We start from the raw sequence: 18,532 nt of genomic DNA on the forward strand, positions 1-18,532 counted from the left end.
TAGTGAACTGTATTGCATTTATAAGGGACACAGTGGCTCAGTGGCTAAGATGCTGAGCTTGTTGATAAGAAGGTCGGCAGTTCAGCGGTTCGAATCCCTAGTGCCACATAACAGTGGGCTCCCGTTACTTGTCCCAGCTTCTGCCAACCTAGCAGTTCGAAAACACGTAAAAAATGCAAGTAGAAAAATAGGGACCACTTTGGTGGGAAGGTAACAGCATTCTATGCGCCTTTGGCATTTAGTCATGCCAGCCACATGACCACAGAGACGTCTTTGGACAGTGCTGGCTCTTCGGCTTAGAAATGGACATGAGCACCACCCCTAGAGCCAGAAACGACTAGCACGCATGTGTGGGGGAACCTTTACCTTACTTTGTTTATCAAAAAGAAATTGTATAGAACCAGTTTGGTATAGTGATTAGGGCACTAGGTTAGAAATTGGGAGACTGAGTTTTATTGCCCTTTAGGTATGAAAGCCGCTGGGTGACTTTGAGCCAGTCACTTTCATTCATTCAGCCCTAACAACATAATAGTTGTTATAAGGAAAACTGGATGAAGAAGGAATATTAGGTATGTTCACTACCTTAAGTTATTTATAAAAAATAATAAAGGTAGGAGATAGACACACACATACACACAAACACACTTGCTCACAAAGCATTCAGGTTTTACATGAGTGTACCAGTGACCAATAAGAATTCAGGTTTTACCAAGATTGAAGTAAAGCACACCAGAAAATACTGCATTTGAAATGGAACAGGAAAATGCAGTTGCAGATTGTCTTCAGTATAGGCGTAAACTAAAGATTTTTTTTTTTTAATTTGATTTATATGCCGCCCTTCTCCGGAGAGTCAGGGCGGCTTACAATGCGTTAAGCAATAGCCTTCATACTTTTGTATATTTATACAAAGTCAGCTTATTGCCCCCATAAACTGGATCCTCATTTCACCTACCTTAGAAAGGATGGAAGGCTGAGTCAACCTTGAGCCTTGGAGAGATTCGAACCAGCAGTAAATTGCAGGCAGCTGTGTTAATAACAGGGTGCTTAGACCACTGTACTATCAAGGCTCTTGATAAAGATGATGTCTGTTCAAGACCTCAGCAACCAGTCAGTTTTGCCCATCTATAGTGAGTCATGTGGAAGAGACCAAAGAATTGCAGGCAAAAAATGACAGCAATAAGGGGAGCACAGGAGATATGAATGAAAGAGAAATAAAATATTCAGTCTCTAGCAGTAGCCAAGTCCATCCGCTCAGATCAGTTTAAAAGGACATAGAAACTTTAATAAACAGATCAGCACATTCTTATATAAGATTTACCATCATTATACATGTTGTTTCCTAAAATAAAGATCAACTGTTCAGAAGTAGCCATAATCTATTAAAAATATCATTAACATATAATAGCACAGAGTTGCTGGGAGCCGGTGGAATATATACTTATTAAATTAAATATTTAAAATGTAAACTATAAAAGGTTTTTTAAAAAAATTAAGTGGCCAATTTCAACATATGTTTTACTATAAATTAGGAGTGTGGCTCACAAGATTAGGGATGCTGGGCTAACAGCAGGCTGACGTTTGAGACCCAGTTGCTGCCACAGAACTTGATGAACTCCTGTCACACTAGCTCCAGCCAATCCAGCAGTACGAAAGGGGATGACTGCAGTAGATAAATGAGTACCACTTAATGGGGACACGAAAGGACCTTCCAGCTGGGTGTATCCCAAGCAATGGTGATGTCACTGGCTGATCCTTTCACCATCGGTGCTTTTGATACAGAAATATAACTATAAATTGCCTTCATAATCCCTAAATTTGTACTACTTTTCTTTCCTATTAGTTAACTTGTTTCTAATTCTAAGATTATATTATGTTATGTTATATTCTTATAATTATACTATATTGCACACATACAGTTTCTACCAAAATTCAGGGACATAATTTTACATTATACCACAATCGGCTTTCTTGGCAAATGAGAAAGGGTTTTATGTAACAGCCTGCAGTCCACAAATTACCTTTCGACGCTTTAAATTTTTTAAATTTAAATGTATATTAAACTTGTCCCTATAAGTACTAATTTGTAAGCAACATTGTTAGTTGAAGCATTCAGAATTAAATACTAGGATGTTGTGCATTGGTTAGAGTACAGTACTGCAGGCTACTTCTGCCCACTGCCAGCTGCCTGCAATTTGGCAGTTTGAATCTCACCAGGCTCAAGGTTGAATCAGCCTTCCAAGGTCAGTAAAATGTGGGCCCAAATTGTTGGGGGCAATATGCTGACTCTGTAAACAGCTTAGAGAGAGCTGGAAAGCACTGGAAATAAGTCTAAGTGCTATTGCTATCCCTTCAGGGGACTAAATTTACTATTTGGTTGCAACTTCTTCAATCTTAATTTAAAAAGTATGCTAATATTTCTCTATCCAGAAAGTGCAGTGCAATAAATGAACATTTGATCCAGTCTGCTGCTCTCATGTTGGTATAAAGTACATCATTCTAAACAGCAGAGGCCGCTCGATTGAAAAATAAATACCACAGCATCCGGAGCACAAAACATTTATAGAGAAAAAAAATGTAGACTAACACACGTATCACTTCCTGTTCAGTGGAAAGTTGTTCAAGAAATTCACTATTATGAGGATGATGCCATAAAATTTGCTGTAACATGCGGTGAACTTATATGGGTTAACTTTTTTTTTTCCTGCATTCAGCATAGCAATATAAATTAAGACGTACACAGCCAGCCACAGCATGGGAAGCATTGGCTTTGACAATAAAGAGGGGACGCACAAAACTATTTTCTCTCCGAAAACGTTTATCATGGAAACCATGTGTAACATCGCATTTTTATTTGAACCAGTCAATTCTTAATCAAATCGTAACAGTGGCCTCCCTTGTCAAACCTTGTTTTCTAAAAACCATGCTAGGATTTCTCAGAAGCGGGGGAGGGGGGAATTCTACTTCGTTAACATCCTAGATCTCCCCTTGCCTCGGTCACCAGCTTTCTCTTTCTTAAGAGCCCAAACAAAACAGGGCAACAAAAGAAATCCGGAAGTTGCGTTCCCAAAAGGAAACTTTTATAAGATCAGTGTTAAGGTTTAGGAAAGAAACCCGGCTTCCGAATTCCGGCTCGGCTTTTTCTTCCTTATGAATGAAGCGGGCGACATGAAGGGAAACGGTTCAGCTCAATCCACCGATCCATGAAGCCGAAATCACGGAAGGTGTGAATGTGAAGTGTCTGTATCGGGCATATACGGGTGGCTTCTTCTTGGCTCGTGGGAGTTTTGCCTATAGGTGGTTCAAAGTTTCTCTCCCCCCCCCCGAACCCCTCCTTTAACAGCTGCCCCTTTGCTTCGGGGCGAAGCAGCAGCATTTGTAACGTGCAGAAGGATTCTGGTTAAGGCAGTTTTATGAGCCCCCCCAGCAGAACAGATGAACAGATATCGCGTTTACGTCTCCTGTATAAACGACCTTAGCTGATTCCAGAAAGATATGCAGGGGAAGAGAATGGAGCTGATAGTTACTGGATGGGAAGCCTTGATCCTGGTGGCTTAAGGGGCTGGTCTATGTAGATCTCCTGACAGCAATACAGTTTGCTACCGTTTTCTTTCTAAATATTTTTTCCCCAGCTTTCTGGTCTGCCTTAGAAATCTGTTACTGTACTCCTTAAAGGACTTCTATCAAACCAAATTGGGCATCAATCCTTATGCATTGCAGGGAGCCTTCATTTCTCCCAACGTTTACATTTGTTTATATTTTGTTTGTTTATCAAATTCATCCATCTAGTTGAATGTGACTCTGGCCGCTGTAAAACCAACAACAGTTAAAACAATATAATACTTGCTTAATATTGATTTATTGTTTTTCTTCAGGAATTGTTTTCCTTGACTGTTATATTTTCCTGGAAGTAAGATGGAAGAGGTTCTGGCTGATCTGTGTGGGACTAGTTCCATAGATCCACTTCCTCTATGGGTTCATAGCAATGTTGGACACTGTTTTAATCAGCTGCTCTTAAATGTGGCTCCTCATGTCATCCTTGCTGTAGTAAGTGCCTGCTACATAGGAACACCAAGGTACTTTGTGATCTCTAAATTAACTCCTCACTCATAAAACAACATATTTTATTTAATTTGAAATAATTGCATGCTGCTATCTTCTATGCATACTACTAATAACTTACTAACATACATACACATGCCCATTATATATGAGAGTAATTAATTTTGCCACAAAAAAGATCTATTAACATTTTATGTTAGCTAAAATGATCATTGATATGGATTGGAAAATATGTATAACATACTTACCTGACACCCCACCATATCTCCCTCAATGAACCCAATTAAGTATTTGCAAACAAAGCTATTATTTTCCCAAAGAGAGGCTGACTTTGGTGATTGACTAAATCTGTTCAGATTAAGCGAAGGTTCATTTTTTTACATCTTGAACAACTTTCTGGGGGAGGAATTCTTTATCAATCTTCAAAAAACATTATGCTGCTTTTCGGGTTTTCTTTCCTTGACAAATTTCTTTCTTTTTAAGAAAAAAGGAAGCATAATGAGGAAAATATAAACAAAAGCCTTACACAGAAGTCCATGAATAAGATTTGACAATTGCACGATTAATATTATTGAAGAATTCCTGTTTAGCTTTCTTGCTCTGAAAGATGTTTCCACTGATTTTATCACTGTTTTCCCTGCTGATTGCTTTAAATTTTGCATCCAATAGTGCTTCAATGCCTGAAATGCATTAACAATACAATCACAAGAAAACTTACTTAGGATTAGACGTCCTTGAAACTTCCTTAATTTAGATCACATAAATTAATTTTTTTGATAAAACATTCAAATATATATCTACACAAGCACAATTTAAGAGATTAATCATTCTTTTTTCATTAAATAATGTTCTCAAACAACACACTAGAAAGAGCAGCTTTTTGTCTGAATCATTCACTTCAGAAACTGGAGAAATATACCATTTCAAGAATAGAAGTGGGGGAAGGATATTAGAAGAATACTAATATCAATTTAATGCTTTCTTTTTTCTCCTTTATTAGGACTTTTGGCTCACAATGTGCATACAGACCGGGATGGAAATGCAGAATTGCTGCATCTTTTATCCTTGCTGGTTTGTCCATCCTTGATATAATCCCAGCAATACTTTGGCCACAGAAATTGGATCCTTTCTGCCTGAAAGTTCTAACAAGTGGCACAGCTGCATTGGCATGGCTTACTCACAGCCTGGCACTTCTTGCTCTCTACAGATCTCCGTGCAGTTTCAGCCGTGGTCCTGCAGTCCTACCGATCCTTGCCTTCTTTCCAGTCCCATCTCTTGTTATCACATTGGTATGGCGCTGCCAGACAGAGTTGGGTGAGCAGCCCCTTCAACTTGCCACAGCCCTCAGGCTCACGGTTCTCTGCCTCCAGTTAGCTTTTCTACTTCTCTGTCTCATTGGGTATATCATCCCTGTAGGCAATAGGCAAGACCTTTTCTCCATCAATGACCCCTCACAGCATGAACCCTTGATTACAGCTTCACAGTTCTCTGAATCCACTTGGGCGGCAGTGGCAGAGGATGGGGAGAGCTGGCTGTCACGTTTCTCATATGCTTGGATGAACCCTCTTATAAAGCGTGGCTACCAGTGGAAGCTGAATAAGCCACAAGATGTCTATCAACTCCCTCAACGACTGCAGGCCAGCAAAGTCTGTGAACACTTTTACTCTTGTTGGCTGAAAAAGGCAGCTCTTGCTTCAGAAGACGAAAGGAGGTCTTCCACAAACCACTTCTTTGCCAAACTTGATTTGAGACATAATGAACTTCCAGCAGGTTCTCAAAATGCTCACAAACCTGTACATCTCCTTTCAGTGCTGCATGCAGCTTTTGGCCTACGTTATTATAGTCTCGGCTTTCTGAAATTGGCCAGTGGTCTCTTGGGATTTTCCGGGCCTCTGCTTTTAAATCTGTTGGTCAGTTTTATGGAGTCACATCAAGAACCTCTTAGCCATGGAGTGTTGTACGCACTGGGACTTTTTCCTAGTTCCTTCCTTGGTGCCATTTTACGTAATCAGTTTTATTATGAGATAAACAAAATTATACTTACTGTACGTACTGCGGTTATTTCAGCCATCTACCAGAAAGCTCTCCGGGTAAATGGAAGTAGCCTGGCTAGCTTCACCACAGGTGAAATTGTCAACTTTATGAGCACGGACACTGATAGACTAGTCAACTTCTGCTTTAGTTTCCATGAGCTGTGGAGTCTTCCTTTTCAGTTTGCTATCACTCTCTACCTTTTATATCAGCAGGTAGGCATAGCCTTCCTGGGTGGACTGGCTCTGGCTGTGCTACTTGTGCCCATTAATAAAGTTATTGCTAACTGCATCATGAAGAAAAACAAGGAGATGCTGAAGCACAAAGATGTACGGGTCAAGGTAAGGTGAAAATATATGACTGTAATTTTTCTGGTACATGCATATACAGGTAGTCCTCGATTTACGACCACAATTCAGTCCAAAATTTATGTTGTTAAGAGAGACATTTGTTGAGTGAATTTTGCTCCATTTTATTATCTTTCTTGCCACACTTGTTAAGTGAATCACTGCAGTTGTTAAGTTAGTGACACAGTTGTTAAGGGAATCTGGCTTTCCCATTGACTTAGCTTGTCAAAAGCTCACAAAAGGTGATCACATGACCACAGGACGCTGTGACCATCATAAATATGAGTCAATTACCAAATGTCTGAATTTTGATCATGTGACAATGGGGATGCTGCAATGGGCGTAAATGTGAAAACCAGTCATAAGTCACTTTTTTGAGTGCTGTTGTAACTTTGAACGGTCACTAAATGAACTGTTGTAAGTCGAGGACTACCCGTATGCCCATCACACTATTCCCTTTTGGGGTAAACAACATATTATATAGAGTGCAGAAAAAGAATGAGAAATAGTGGGCAAAAAAAAGTAAGATTGGCTTTAAGTTCATTAAGTATTAATAATAAAAATATGCTAGGTAGTAGAAATAATAATGGAGAAGACTCCTGCAAGGAGTCCCCTTTGATCTCCTTGGACTGCAAGGCAATCAAACCGGTCAGTCCTAGAGGAGATCAACTCTAACTGCTCTTTAGAAGGCCAGATCCTGAAGATGAAACTCAAATACTTTGGCCACCTAATGAGAAGGAAGGAAGAGCATTAGGCTCTTCTCACTGGAGAAGAGACTAATGCTGGGAAAGATTGAAGGCAAAAGAGGAAGGGGACGACAGAGAATAAGGTGGCTGGATGGAGTCACTGAAGCAGTAGGCGTGAGGTTAAATGGATTCCAGAGGATGGTAGAGGACAGGAAGGCCTGGAGGAACGTTGTCCATGGGGTCACGATAGGTCGGACACGACTTTGCCACTAACCACAACAACAAAGAAATAATAACCAGGTCTAACGTGATTTATCAATTTGCAATGATCCAGCAATACAAGCCAGGAGACAGTATCTGATCAGGTAATATGACTCAAAGACTGTCCTACCAGTGATAAAGGTCTACATTTGGTTCAGATAGAAATTCAGGTTTCCAAGTGAAAAGGGACATTGAAATCATCAGTTCCACAAGTACATAGCAGAGCTCATGCCCAGTTTTATTCCTGAGGACAAGGTTTTGGATAAAGCTTTCACTGGAGAATTTTCTAGAAGTAGGATGTGATTCATGTTAATCAGAAGAGGTGCTATTCAGGTTTTCTACTATAGGTCACTGAAATAGCTTGTTAGCACTGAGCATCTTTAGAAACAAAATGTGGACTCTACAGAAACAGCTTGTAATATATGCATGGCCTTCCAGGTTCAACACACGAAACAGATTTATTCATAGAATTGGGAGATGCCAACTTTCACATGAATGAAGACACCTACTTCATTCAGGAAATCCCAAAGCTACTACATCTCTAGTAGATCATAGTTCTGGAGATAATTACAGAAGTTAATATCTTTTGTATGCGAAGTGTGCGCTCTACTAAAAATATTCATCCCAAAGGGACATTCCAGCCCAAAGACTTTCAGATGTACATTGAAAGGATTGGGTACTTTGGTTATAATAATTTAGGCTATTTCCTAATTTGACTCTTCCTGTGCAATGGTTCCGACAGATTAATGGAAGGAAATTGTTCTGTTTGCAACCTCCCACCCTTTTGAAATATTTCTTCCATTATATTTTCTTTGCAGAAATGAAAGAACAGCTGCACAAAATCTTTTGGTTGCTAATCCCTCCATTTTAAAGCCTCTCAGACAGATAAGCTCACTGGTTTGTTTGTTTTTTACTAGCAACAGAAAGGAAATATGTTTTGTGTTCCCTTGTGCCTGATACAATCAGCTGAAGGCTGCCCTGTACAGATGGTGTAGTCAACTTAAAATTGATCACTTAGCAATCTTCAAAATCATGAGAAACCCCCTCCCCAAAGCTATTTATGACCTGGTTTCAAAGTTACAATGGGCTTGCAGACATATGACATTTTAGGTGCTCAGCAACCAGACAGCATTTACAGATATTTGCAGCATCCCACAGTCACATGGCTTCATTTATGATATTTTTGCTGAAAACGGGCATCTACTTAGTTTCCAGCAGAAACCACCCCATAGCAAACAATAGGTTTGTTTAACAACTGCCACTTTTGCTTAACAACTGCCACAAAAAAACTTGTAAAAAACAGGTCAATCACCTTATGGCCTGCTTTACAACCATCATGACTTAACAACGATAATTGCCAGGCTCAATGACAGTCATAAGTTGAGGACGATTTGTAGTGAAAGATTCTGAGTGCACATCATGGAATAAACATACCAGCTATGATTCTTTGACTACCAGCTTTCTTCCTTTTCTTTTTTTTTCAGCTCATGACAGAGCTCTTGGGTGGCATGCGAGTGATCAAGTTCTATGCCTGGGAACCACATTTTGATGCTAAAGTGAAGGCATGCCGAGCCAAGGAACTGAAGAGCCTGCGAGCAATTAAATACCTTGATGCTGTGTGTGTCTACCTCTGGGCTGCATTGCCTGTGGTTGTCTCCATTGTCATTTTCATTACCTATGTTTTATTAGGACACCAGCTGTCTGCCACCAAGGTGAGAAGTGTTGCTGTTCTGACCCAATCCTTCTCTTTGTTATTCATTAGTGACTTGTTCATTTCCATGTTTGGTGATCAGAACACACAAACATTATTTAAGAAAGCTAACATCAATAGAATACCTTATTTGTGTGCTTGACTGCAGTGTTTATATATTAACTAACAACACAAGGACTGCCAGTGGTTTATTATCTTATTCATCAACTTGTGACTCCAGGTAGTGCTATATCAGATATACAAAACTGAACATAAAACCATTAATCCAAAATACATATACACAAATACTGTGGTGTTTGTATGACTCAACCATACCCAGTTTAAAAAATCATAAATATCCAATACTAATTAAAAGCTTTGTGATAAAACTCAGTTTTATGACCCTCCTGAATATCATCAAGGGAGGAATATCATCATCTGGCTCTAGGGATAAGCTATGCTGTAGGGATGGAGTATAAGCTGAGAAACATAAAGCTCCTAGCCCACTACTTTCAGTTGACTAGAACTCTCAACCACAAACTTTGCCACAAACTTTGCCACAAACACACCAGATGGGTTAGTTCTATCTGCTGAACCCAAAAGTATCCAGTTGCCAAGCCAGATATACTAAATTCAGCATTTTGAATTGTATTACAGCTTATTGGAGACAGCGCAAAACCAATGTCATAAGACATCAGTGGCTGTCTTCTGCCAGCAGATGAGCTTTTGCCTTCTTTTCCAAATTCAGTTTCTGGATAGCTTACAAAGGCAGCTTCATGTAAACCACATTGCAAAAGTCAATTCTAGAGATAGTAAGGGCCCAGGTTACTGTTGCTAAGGCCTTATTCTTCAGAAATTTGTGCACCAGACAAATGTCAGCAAGCTCCCCGCTCCCCCTTCCAGTTAGCAATAATCTATTATTGCTATCTATTCTTTCAGGATAAATTCTTTGCTTTCCAGAGTTCTTACTGGAGCAGGCAATAGACTGCTTCATTTGATGTCTTCATTACAGTTTGTTTCTTCTGATCTAGTCCGTTACATTATGAGTTTGGTGAGGTGGCAATGTATAACTACCCCAAATTGTTAACAACCTCTCCCAGTAGCTTATTAAAAGCAGAGGGGAGAGTAATGAACCCTGCAGTACCCCACAAGTGAATCTCTCCAACCCATCACCTGGTACTACCCCCTCAGGGTAGAGCAGAAAAACTGCAAAACAGTGTTTTGTAAGATGCCACCAATTGATGAAACTGAAAGTCACCAAAACTATCCAGTTTCTGTCCCATGCCCATATCTGAATATTGAAATGGATCCATATAATCTAGAGTTGTTGTAATCTACCACACTCTCAATAAACTTTCCTAAAACAATAAGACTGGTGGAGACTAGGCAATAGTGATCCAAACTGGTCATCTCAAGGGGACATTGACAATACAGTATATGGAATTTGACATGCAAGACTGAATTCTATCAGTTCTGCTCCATGTTCTAATTCTGTAACTCTCAGAATCTGAGTTCCTCCAATCTGAGAATACGTTTCTAGCTCTAAATGTTATAAAGTGTAGTTTAGACTTCTTGAGCAACTTAATATGTACATGTAAAAAAACACTCACAACTTCCAGAATTATATTTATATGTACTGTAGCTGGTCAGTTACAATTGCTCAGGGGTGGGCTTCAAAAATTTTAGCAAGGGGTTCTCCCCCCGGTTGCTGGGTGGGCATAGCCATGGTGGGCGTGGCCTAGTCAGCCTCCTGCACCACGGCAGGGGGAACATTTTAGCCCTCCCAGGCTCTGGAGGCTTTCCTCGAGCCTCTGGGAGGGCGAAAACGGCCTCCCCAGGCTCCAGAGTCCCTCTGGAGGCCGGAAACAGGCCTGAACTTCCGGTAGGCCTGTTTTTGGTCTCCCTGAGCCTCTGCACGCGCCATGCAATTACCTGCATCTAAAATGGGCTGCATGGGGACTCCTGGGAGGGGAGGGGAGGGGTGGGTGGGACCAGCCAGGAGTGGGATTTGGGGGTTCTCCGAACGGCACAGAATCTTAGCTAGAAGTTCTTCCGAACCCCAGCAGCCCACCCCTGCAATTGCTGTTGTGGTTGTTCCATTTGGCAACATTATAATATTTTCTTAATTTCCATATTCTTGCCATCTAAGAACAAGAATTCTGTCATGTTCTAGACGGATATTTGCATTTGCTTCTGCTGTGTCAAGGTGGTATTGTATTCATTTGGTCAAATGCCAGGGTTACCTCTCATTTATTTATTTTCTCTCCACCATAGGTTTTTACAGCTTTGGCCCTTGTCGGGATGCTCATTCTTCCCCTCAATAATTTCCCTTGGGTGCTGAATGGGATCTTGGAAGCAAAAGTATCCCTAGATCGAATCCAGCACTTTCTAGAGCTCACAGACCAAGATCTGCATGCTTACTATAGCAGAGGTACAGTGATAAAGAAAAATAAATAAACGGTGGGATGAGACAGCAGAATGACAATAGCAGTTCTGGTTCATGTGAAGTAAATGTGAAAAGAGAGAATAGATACTTGAAAATTATGTTTGCTGAAAAAAAATATTAATGTAATTAGCAACTTGGTGGCTCAATGCAGTTTTCTATAATCACTCATGCCTACCAATGCTCCAAAAATCCAGGTTTCCCCCCTTTTCTTTTTTTTCTCTTTTCCCATGTTTTTAAAAACCAGAGCCCATTTTTTCGGAAAATCCATCTCTTATATGGAAAATCCATCTCTTATATGGAAAATCTATTCATCACGGCAAGCAAAATTAAATATGTGAGCTGAACCTATTTTGCATTGTATGATTGAACATGCCTGTTTCTTATTAAAGGCAGGGAGCTTCCATAGGTAGCTCTGAAAAAAATCTTAATCTTGGGTAAGGTATGTGCATCTATGTGTGAAATCAATTATATCTGCATATATCTGCATATATATTATTATATCTGTAAGTGTACTGTTAGCTACAGATTTTATAACAGCTGTGCTGTTCTGTTTCAGTTTGTCCTTCAAATCTATCTTCTGCCTTGGAAATACACAATTCTACCTTTTCATGGTCCCCAGAAAGCAAAGAAACCTCTGAATCTCATGTACCAAGAGGAGGCCAACTTTTCATACAGAATCTGTTGGTGACAAAGGTAAGTAATTAGGGGGAATTATAAAGACAATCTAGACCACTTAAGAGAGGTGCTCTTGTTCTTTCATTGTATGGAAAGAGAAAGGACATGCTCTGAATGAATGAATTAAAGTTTGCAATATAACAGAGGAAGACTGCAGGCTAATCCATGAAAATCTTGATGTTTCTTTCTAGGGTGCGTTAGTAGGGGTCATTGGGAAGGTTGGATGTGGGAAGAGCACACTGCTTGCAGCTATCACTGGAGAACTTAATAGGTAAATAGTCATAACCTGCTTCTTGTATAACTTTGAACTCATTACATTATTTAATTTGTTATGATTCAATACAGGTAGTTCTCGATTTACAACAGTTCATTTAGTGACCAAAGTTGCAATTGCACTGAAAAAAAGTGACTTATGATCTTCTAATTCTGTAATGTCCCCAGTTTGGATCTCAAAACCTCAGCATCTCTCTACAATTCATTAAAGCAGCCACTTTTTTGCAGACATAATGGCAGTCATTTTTAAAACTGTGAGCCTGAAAAAAAGATGCTGCTGTTTTAAGAATCATTTTAATGGGCAGACTCCTTAAAGCATTAGCATCTGTTTTCAGAATTATGAAGAAGCCCAAAAAAAGGATGTAGCTATTGACATTACTCTTTAAAAGATGTCACTGCCTTAAAGAGTCAGCTTGTTAAATTATTGTGATGCACAACTGTGCTGTCTAAGAATAATGCAGGAATAGGTTGGAATTGCTTCTAGTTGTACCCATTACCACACTATCATTTAATCTCCAAGGAGTCTCTCTCTCTCTCTCATCATCTTTTTATGCATATTCACTATATGCATATTCACTAGGGGGTGAATATACCTAGTAAACCTGCCTATTTTTCCCCACAAAAAACAATCTGCAAGGTGGGTTGGGCTGAGAGAAAGTGATTGCCCAAAGATTCCCAGCTGGCATTCATGACTAAGGAAGGCCTAGAACTCGTAGTCTACTGCTTTCTAGGTCCGCACCTTAATTGCTCTAATTCAGGAATGTCAAACTCATGTTGTCACGGCGGCATCACATGACATATTGGGACTTTTTCCCCTTTCACTAAACCAGGAGTGGGCATGGCCAGCGTGTGATGCATCCTGCCTGCAGGGCAGGAATTTGACAGCCCTGCTCTAATTGAATTGTTGCTTTATTTTGATCCAGGCAATTGACTTCTGCATATATTGCAGAATGTAAAGATTAACCGGCCCCATTGCCCATAATCATTTGGATAGCCATTTTGTATGCCCTTTCCTCACTGCTGATATGTTTGTAGTCAAGGTGAACAGGTCTATGTTTGGGATTTGGAAAAAGGATTTGGGTTGGCTGCTCAAGAGCCCTGGATCCAGTTCACCAGCATCCGTGAAAACATCCTCTTTGGGAAGGAATACAACGCTCAATTTTATCAGCAAGTAATAGATGCCTGTGCTCTCTCTGATGACTTGAATGTGAGTATTCCATAATGTACAAAATAACTCCTACAGGTTCTTCAAAGAAATTAATTAATTAATTAATTAATCAAGTATTACTTAGTGCCGCCACAACTTCCTCTGGGCCCCAGAGCCTCCTACACATGGAGCACCTCCCTCCCCCCAAAAAAGTATGTAAACATTTTAGTATGTTACTATTACAGCACAGGTATTTTCAATTTGCTTATATATTCATACCGTGGTGCACAAATTTGTACTTGGCTTGGTAAAAGTTGCACAAAATATTTTTTTCTCATACATGGCACGTCAGAAATTAGATGGAACAGTGCTCAGGAACAACCCTATATCTGGGAAAAGATTGTTCCAAAGGGCAGGAGTTGCTATGTTAAGTATCTCCAAGTTTTAACTTATTTCCTGTGTTCCCCCTGCCTATCCTATAATGGCAAGAAATTGTGGCATTAGCGTATGGCAGTTTGCTGCTGAATTTTCATTGATGTACTGTTGGGGTTGACAGAAGAAGTGTTCATGACATATGTGACCTTTGGCCTACATGTTGCCTATTGATATAATGGAGTTATGAATTAAGCATCCAGGAGTTTTGAATAATTGTCTTTATTCCAGTGCATCTATTTAGCCAACTGTTCTGTTAATTATAATTTATCTATTTAATTTCTAGATTTTCCCAGCAGGTGATCAGACAGAGGTGGGTGAGAATGGAGTCACCCTCAGTGGGGGACAGAAAGCTCGTATTGCACTTGCTAGAGCTGTTTACCAGGTATATAAAGGACTGGATGAATGCTATTGTCCTAGGTGGTTTTTATTTGTGTATTTATTCAATTTTTATAGCCATCTCAGCAAAGTGACTCTGGGAGGCTTACAATTATAGAACAGTTAAGAGAAACTATTATTTGGATTGTTTTATTATTTTAATTTATGTATACAGCAACCAAAATAACCTACTAACAGTAAAGCCAAGAAATGTGGCCCTTAACACATTCAGAGCCCCAGACCCTGTACCCTGCCAAGTTTTTAAAGCCTTACAAAAGGCCAATAGGGTTGGGGCAATTCTAATGTGTCAAGAAGAGTATTCCACAAAGAAGGGGCTACAATAGAGAAGGCCTGTCTTCTAGTTCCCAACGGTCAACATTATTTGGCTAACAGGATCTGAATTATTCTGAGTTTGTTGGATTAAATTAGATAGGTAGAGATTTTACAATTCTGGGTGGGAAAGGGCTCAGACGTTATCACTCTTTTCTACAGGAGAAAGAATTATACCTTCTGGATGATCCACTAGCAGCTGTTGATGCAGATGTAGCTAATCACCTTATGCAGAAGTGTATCCTAGGAATTCTCAGACACAAAACTCGGATTCTTTGCACCCACAGAATTGAGGTTTTGGAAAATGCTGACATGATAGTACTAATGGATAATGGCAGAATTCTCAGGGCAGGTAAAGCCTGACGCCTTCTATTGTTTTCTTTGCCTAGGGTTTGAAATACTTACCTCAGAAAAGGAATTCATAATGTGAACCAGACTCCTGTTTTTTGTTGGGAGCTTTTTATCAGCTCTTGCATGTTTATAAAGAAGGATCAATGGTTCTTTCTCAATTCTGATGGCTCTTAAAATTGCCTGGAGGGCTTTTCAAATTTTGCTGTGTTGTAAGTTCCAACAAAAAGCTCATTATCAATAAGTACAATTAACAAAATGCACAGGTATTTAGTAAAAATATTGGCTTAAGAGAAAATACTGAATTAATTGCTCTACATAATAGAGAATTTGTTTTCATAGTCATAGCAAGCATACCCAGTATAATAGAAAAAGGGACAAAAATATGCTGGTGAGCCAATAAAATTAAGGATGAGGGAATTATTCAGAAAAGCTAATAAAACACCACACAAAAGACTTAACAATTACAACAGGAAAATGAAATGGATGTTTGTTTGTTTATATTTGTTGATTTATTAAATTTGTTTGCTACCCATCTCACTGCAAGGTGATTCTCGGAAGCTTACATCAAAATAAAACTCTCTCTATATGTATTTCTAATTAGAAAGGATTAAGAATTAGAAATGCTTAACGTGGAATGGAACAAATATTCCTCAAAAAAGAAAAAAATAATTATTTTATAAAAATTAAAATAGACCATAATCCAGTGAGTTTGATTTTTCAATAGAAATATAGTTCTTTCAGATAGAGGATAATGAAATGCTGTTAAGAAAGAAGCATAGTGGAAATGTAAACATAGCAAAATCTTCCTATTTTTCTAGATACTCCAACAATCATTCTTCCATTGGTAGAAGCTGTCCCTAAACTTGGAGCAATGACCAAGAGAAGGAAGGACACAAGTAAGTACTAGGTATTTTCATCATTGTACAGGAATGGGTTTGTTGAAATCAGTCAAAACAATATAAGTCTGGGATAATGGAATAGAGAATAAAGCTAGTTTAGAAAGTGGAACTCAATTGAGCCCACAAGATAGATAAGCATACAGGGCTTATTTATTGTTTTCTTTCAAACGTAATAGTGGAGACAGGAAGCACTAGCCCACTCTTCCTTTGATCAGGTACCTTCCAATGTGTTGAGATTGTAGTTGTATTGCCAGAATTGCAAGCCAGTATAGCCATCTTGAGAATCCTCCTAGTATAGATAGAGGAAGCTGAGCTAATGAATCTTGGTGATTTCCCAATAAGTAAAATAAATCTCTATGTGCATAAAATACATTTCTTTGGAGGGGAAACAGAGCTTCAGATATTTTGTCCTCTTGAAATCATGTGGGGAATGAGAGTACCTTCTACTTCTGCCATATCCTCTGCTTAATACAAATTTAGGAAAAATATGTGATGGATAGGAAGTAAGTATGAATGGCCTCCCAAGAACTAAAAACTTTCAGAAACATTTAGTTTCACAAATTGAAGCAATATCACTGATGAAAATAGAATCCGGTAACCTATGTTTTGTTATTTTGTAAATTAGATGAAAATATATTACAAAAATGCTTCAGGTTTCAGGGGGAAAATGCAATTAGTAATGCCAGTAGATGCTAATGATCCTGCAACAGCCATATTCCATTAGTGCTTATTATTGAATTGATGTGTCTATGGAGATTCTCAGTCATCCAAGTCATGGTTATCCCAAAGATCCTTTTTTTTTTCCCAAGATGCAACTGGACTTTCTGGTTTTTCTTTGAAGACATTTTGCTTCTCATCCAAGTTGTTTCAGCTCTGACTGGATGGTGGGGAATGGAAGGATTTATATTCCTTGCAAACAGCTGGTCATTTGCATTCCTTTAACTGGTCATTAAGGCCACCTGGAGGTTTATCCGTGTCATCAGGGTCACCCGAGTAGTGCAAAGTGGTGTGGAGCCTTCTTGGAACTGTTGAAAGAACTGTTGTAGATTGGAGATAGATGATGTTGTATTCCCCAACTACCCACCACCCACCCCCGTTGAGAGAGGGCTGTTCAATTTTGACATAGTTCAATTCTTCAGAGGTGAAGAAGCTTCTTGGATGAGAAGCGAAATGTCTTCAAAGAAAAACCAGAAAGTCCAGTTGCCTCTTGAAAAAAAAGTACCTTTGGGATTGAATTGATGTGCATTTGAGGAAAGTCTCAGGAAGAAAGCATTATAGATTATAAGATAGGAAAATGCAGTATGTCTGCACTAGTAGCACAACAGAACACCAAAGACATCTGGATCCTGTGGTGGTGGTGGTGGTGGTGGTGTAGTAGTAGTAGTAGTAGTAGTAGTAGTAATAATAATAATAATAGGTATTGAGTTAACCATTATCTGCAAAGCCTTTTGGTTGTAAGTTTAGGAATAACTAGTTATGATTGCCCTTAGGGAAAGATAGGCCATATATTTCAGGAAAAAAATGACTGACAAAGAAATAGAATTCAGGTATTGGTATCCAGGTACATCCACCTGAATATCTTACCTGCTGTCTACATTAAAGGGTGGATGTAGTTTGCTTCTGAGTAATAAAATAGGATTAAAGCTTTACAGCAGTTATAAGGTCCTCAGGTTTTGGGAGTGGGTGTTTATTATTATTATTATTATTATTATTATTATTATTATTATTATTATTATTAATTAATTAATTAATTAAATTTGTATACCGCCCTACTCCTGAAGGACTCAGGGCGGTGAACAGCCAAAAGATAAAATACATATAATACAAATGTTAAAAAACCATTAAAATACAATTAAATAATTTGGCCCAGAAAACAAAATGTAAAACACCCCAAATTTATAAGACAAATTTAAAATTAAAAAAATTTAAAAACAGTTTAAAAAAGAGGTTAGGCCAGGCTGGCCTGCTGGAATAGGAATGTTTTGAGGGCACGGCAGAAAGCGCGCAGGTCTGTAATCCTCTGTATCTCCGGGGGGAGCTCGTTCCAGATGGCAGGTGCTCCCACAGAGAAGGCTCTTCCTCTGGGGGCCGCCAGTCAACACTGTTTGACCGATGGCACCCTAAGAAGCCCCTCTCTATGGGAGCGTACTGGTCGGTGAGAGGCTACTGGTGGCAGAAGGTGGTCTCGTAGATACCCCGGTCCTAGGCCATGGAGCGCTCTAAAGGTGGTAACCAAAACCTTGAAGCGCATCCGGAAGACCACCGGGAGCCAGTGCAGCTCGCGCAGGAGGGGGGTCACATGGGAGCGCCCCATCGCTCCCATAACCACCTGCGCGGCCGCATTCTGGACCAGCTGGAGCCTCCGGGTGCTCCTCAAGGGGAGCCCCATGTAGAGACCATTTCAGTAGTCCAGGCGGGAAGTGATGAGGGAATGAGTGACCGTATTTAACGGGTCCCGATCCAGAAAGGGACGCAACTGGCGAATCAGGCAAACCTGATAAAATGCCCTCCCAGCCACAGCCGTCAA

At 39.6% G+C, this 18,532-nt stretch overlaps 1 protein-coding gene across 2 annotated transcripts in view; it reads left to right on the top strand.

The window, feature by feature from the left end:
• The window catches only part of ABCC10 (ATP binding cassette subfamily C member 10), a 34,433-nt gene that overhangs the window by 2,056 nt on the left and 13,845 nt on the right, over positions 1-18,532 (top strand). Inside the window, exons 1-11 of one of the 2 annotated variants that reach the window (XM_034428116.3) lie at positions 3,015-3,221; positions 3,873-4,073; positions 5,060-6,431; positions 8,869-9,096; positions 11,349-11,505; positions 12,077-12,213; positions 12,387-12,466; positions 13,504-13,675; positions 14,334-14,432; positions 14,918-15,107; positions 15,925-16,002. In XM_034428116.3, coding sequence (XP_034284007.2) covers positions 3,913-4,073; positions 5,060-6,431; positions 8,869-9,096; positions 11,349-11,505; positions 12,077-12,213; positions 12,387-12,466; positions 13,504-13,675; positions 14,334-14,432; positions 14,918-15,107; positions 15,925-16,002 — 2,674 coding nt within the window. In that variant the 5' untranslated portion in view covers positions 3,015-3,221; positions 3,873-3,912. Of the gene's footprint in view, positions 1-3,014; positions 3,222-3,872; positions 4,074-5,059; positions 6,432-8,868; positions 9,097-11,348; positions 11,506-12,076; positions 12,214-12,386; positions 12,467-13,503; positions 13,676-14,333; positions 14,433-14,917; positions 15,108-15,924; positions 16,003-18,532 lie in introns of those variants that run through there. The other variant, XM_034428115.2, reaches the window with a different exon arrangement.

This window comes from Pantherophis guttatus, chromosome 1, assembly GCF_059756535.1.
Source record: "Pantherophis guttatus breed Tessera chromosome 1, ASM5975653v1, whole genome shotgun sequence".
In the NCBI taxonomy this organism is placed as follows: domain Eukaryota; kingdom Metazoa; phylum Chordata; class Lepidosauria; order Squamata; family Colubridae; genus Pantherophis; species Pantherophis guttatus.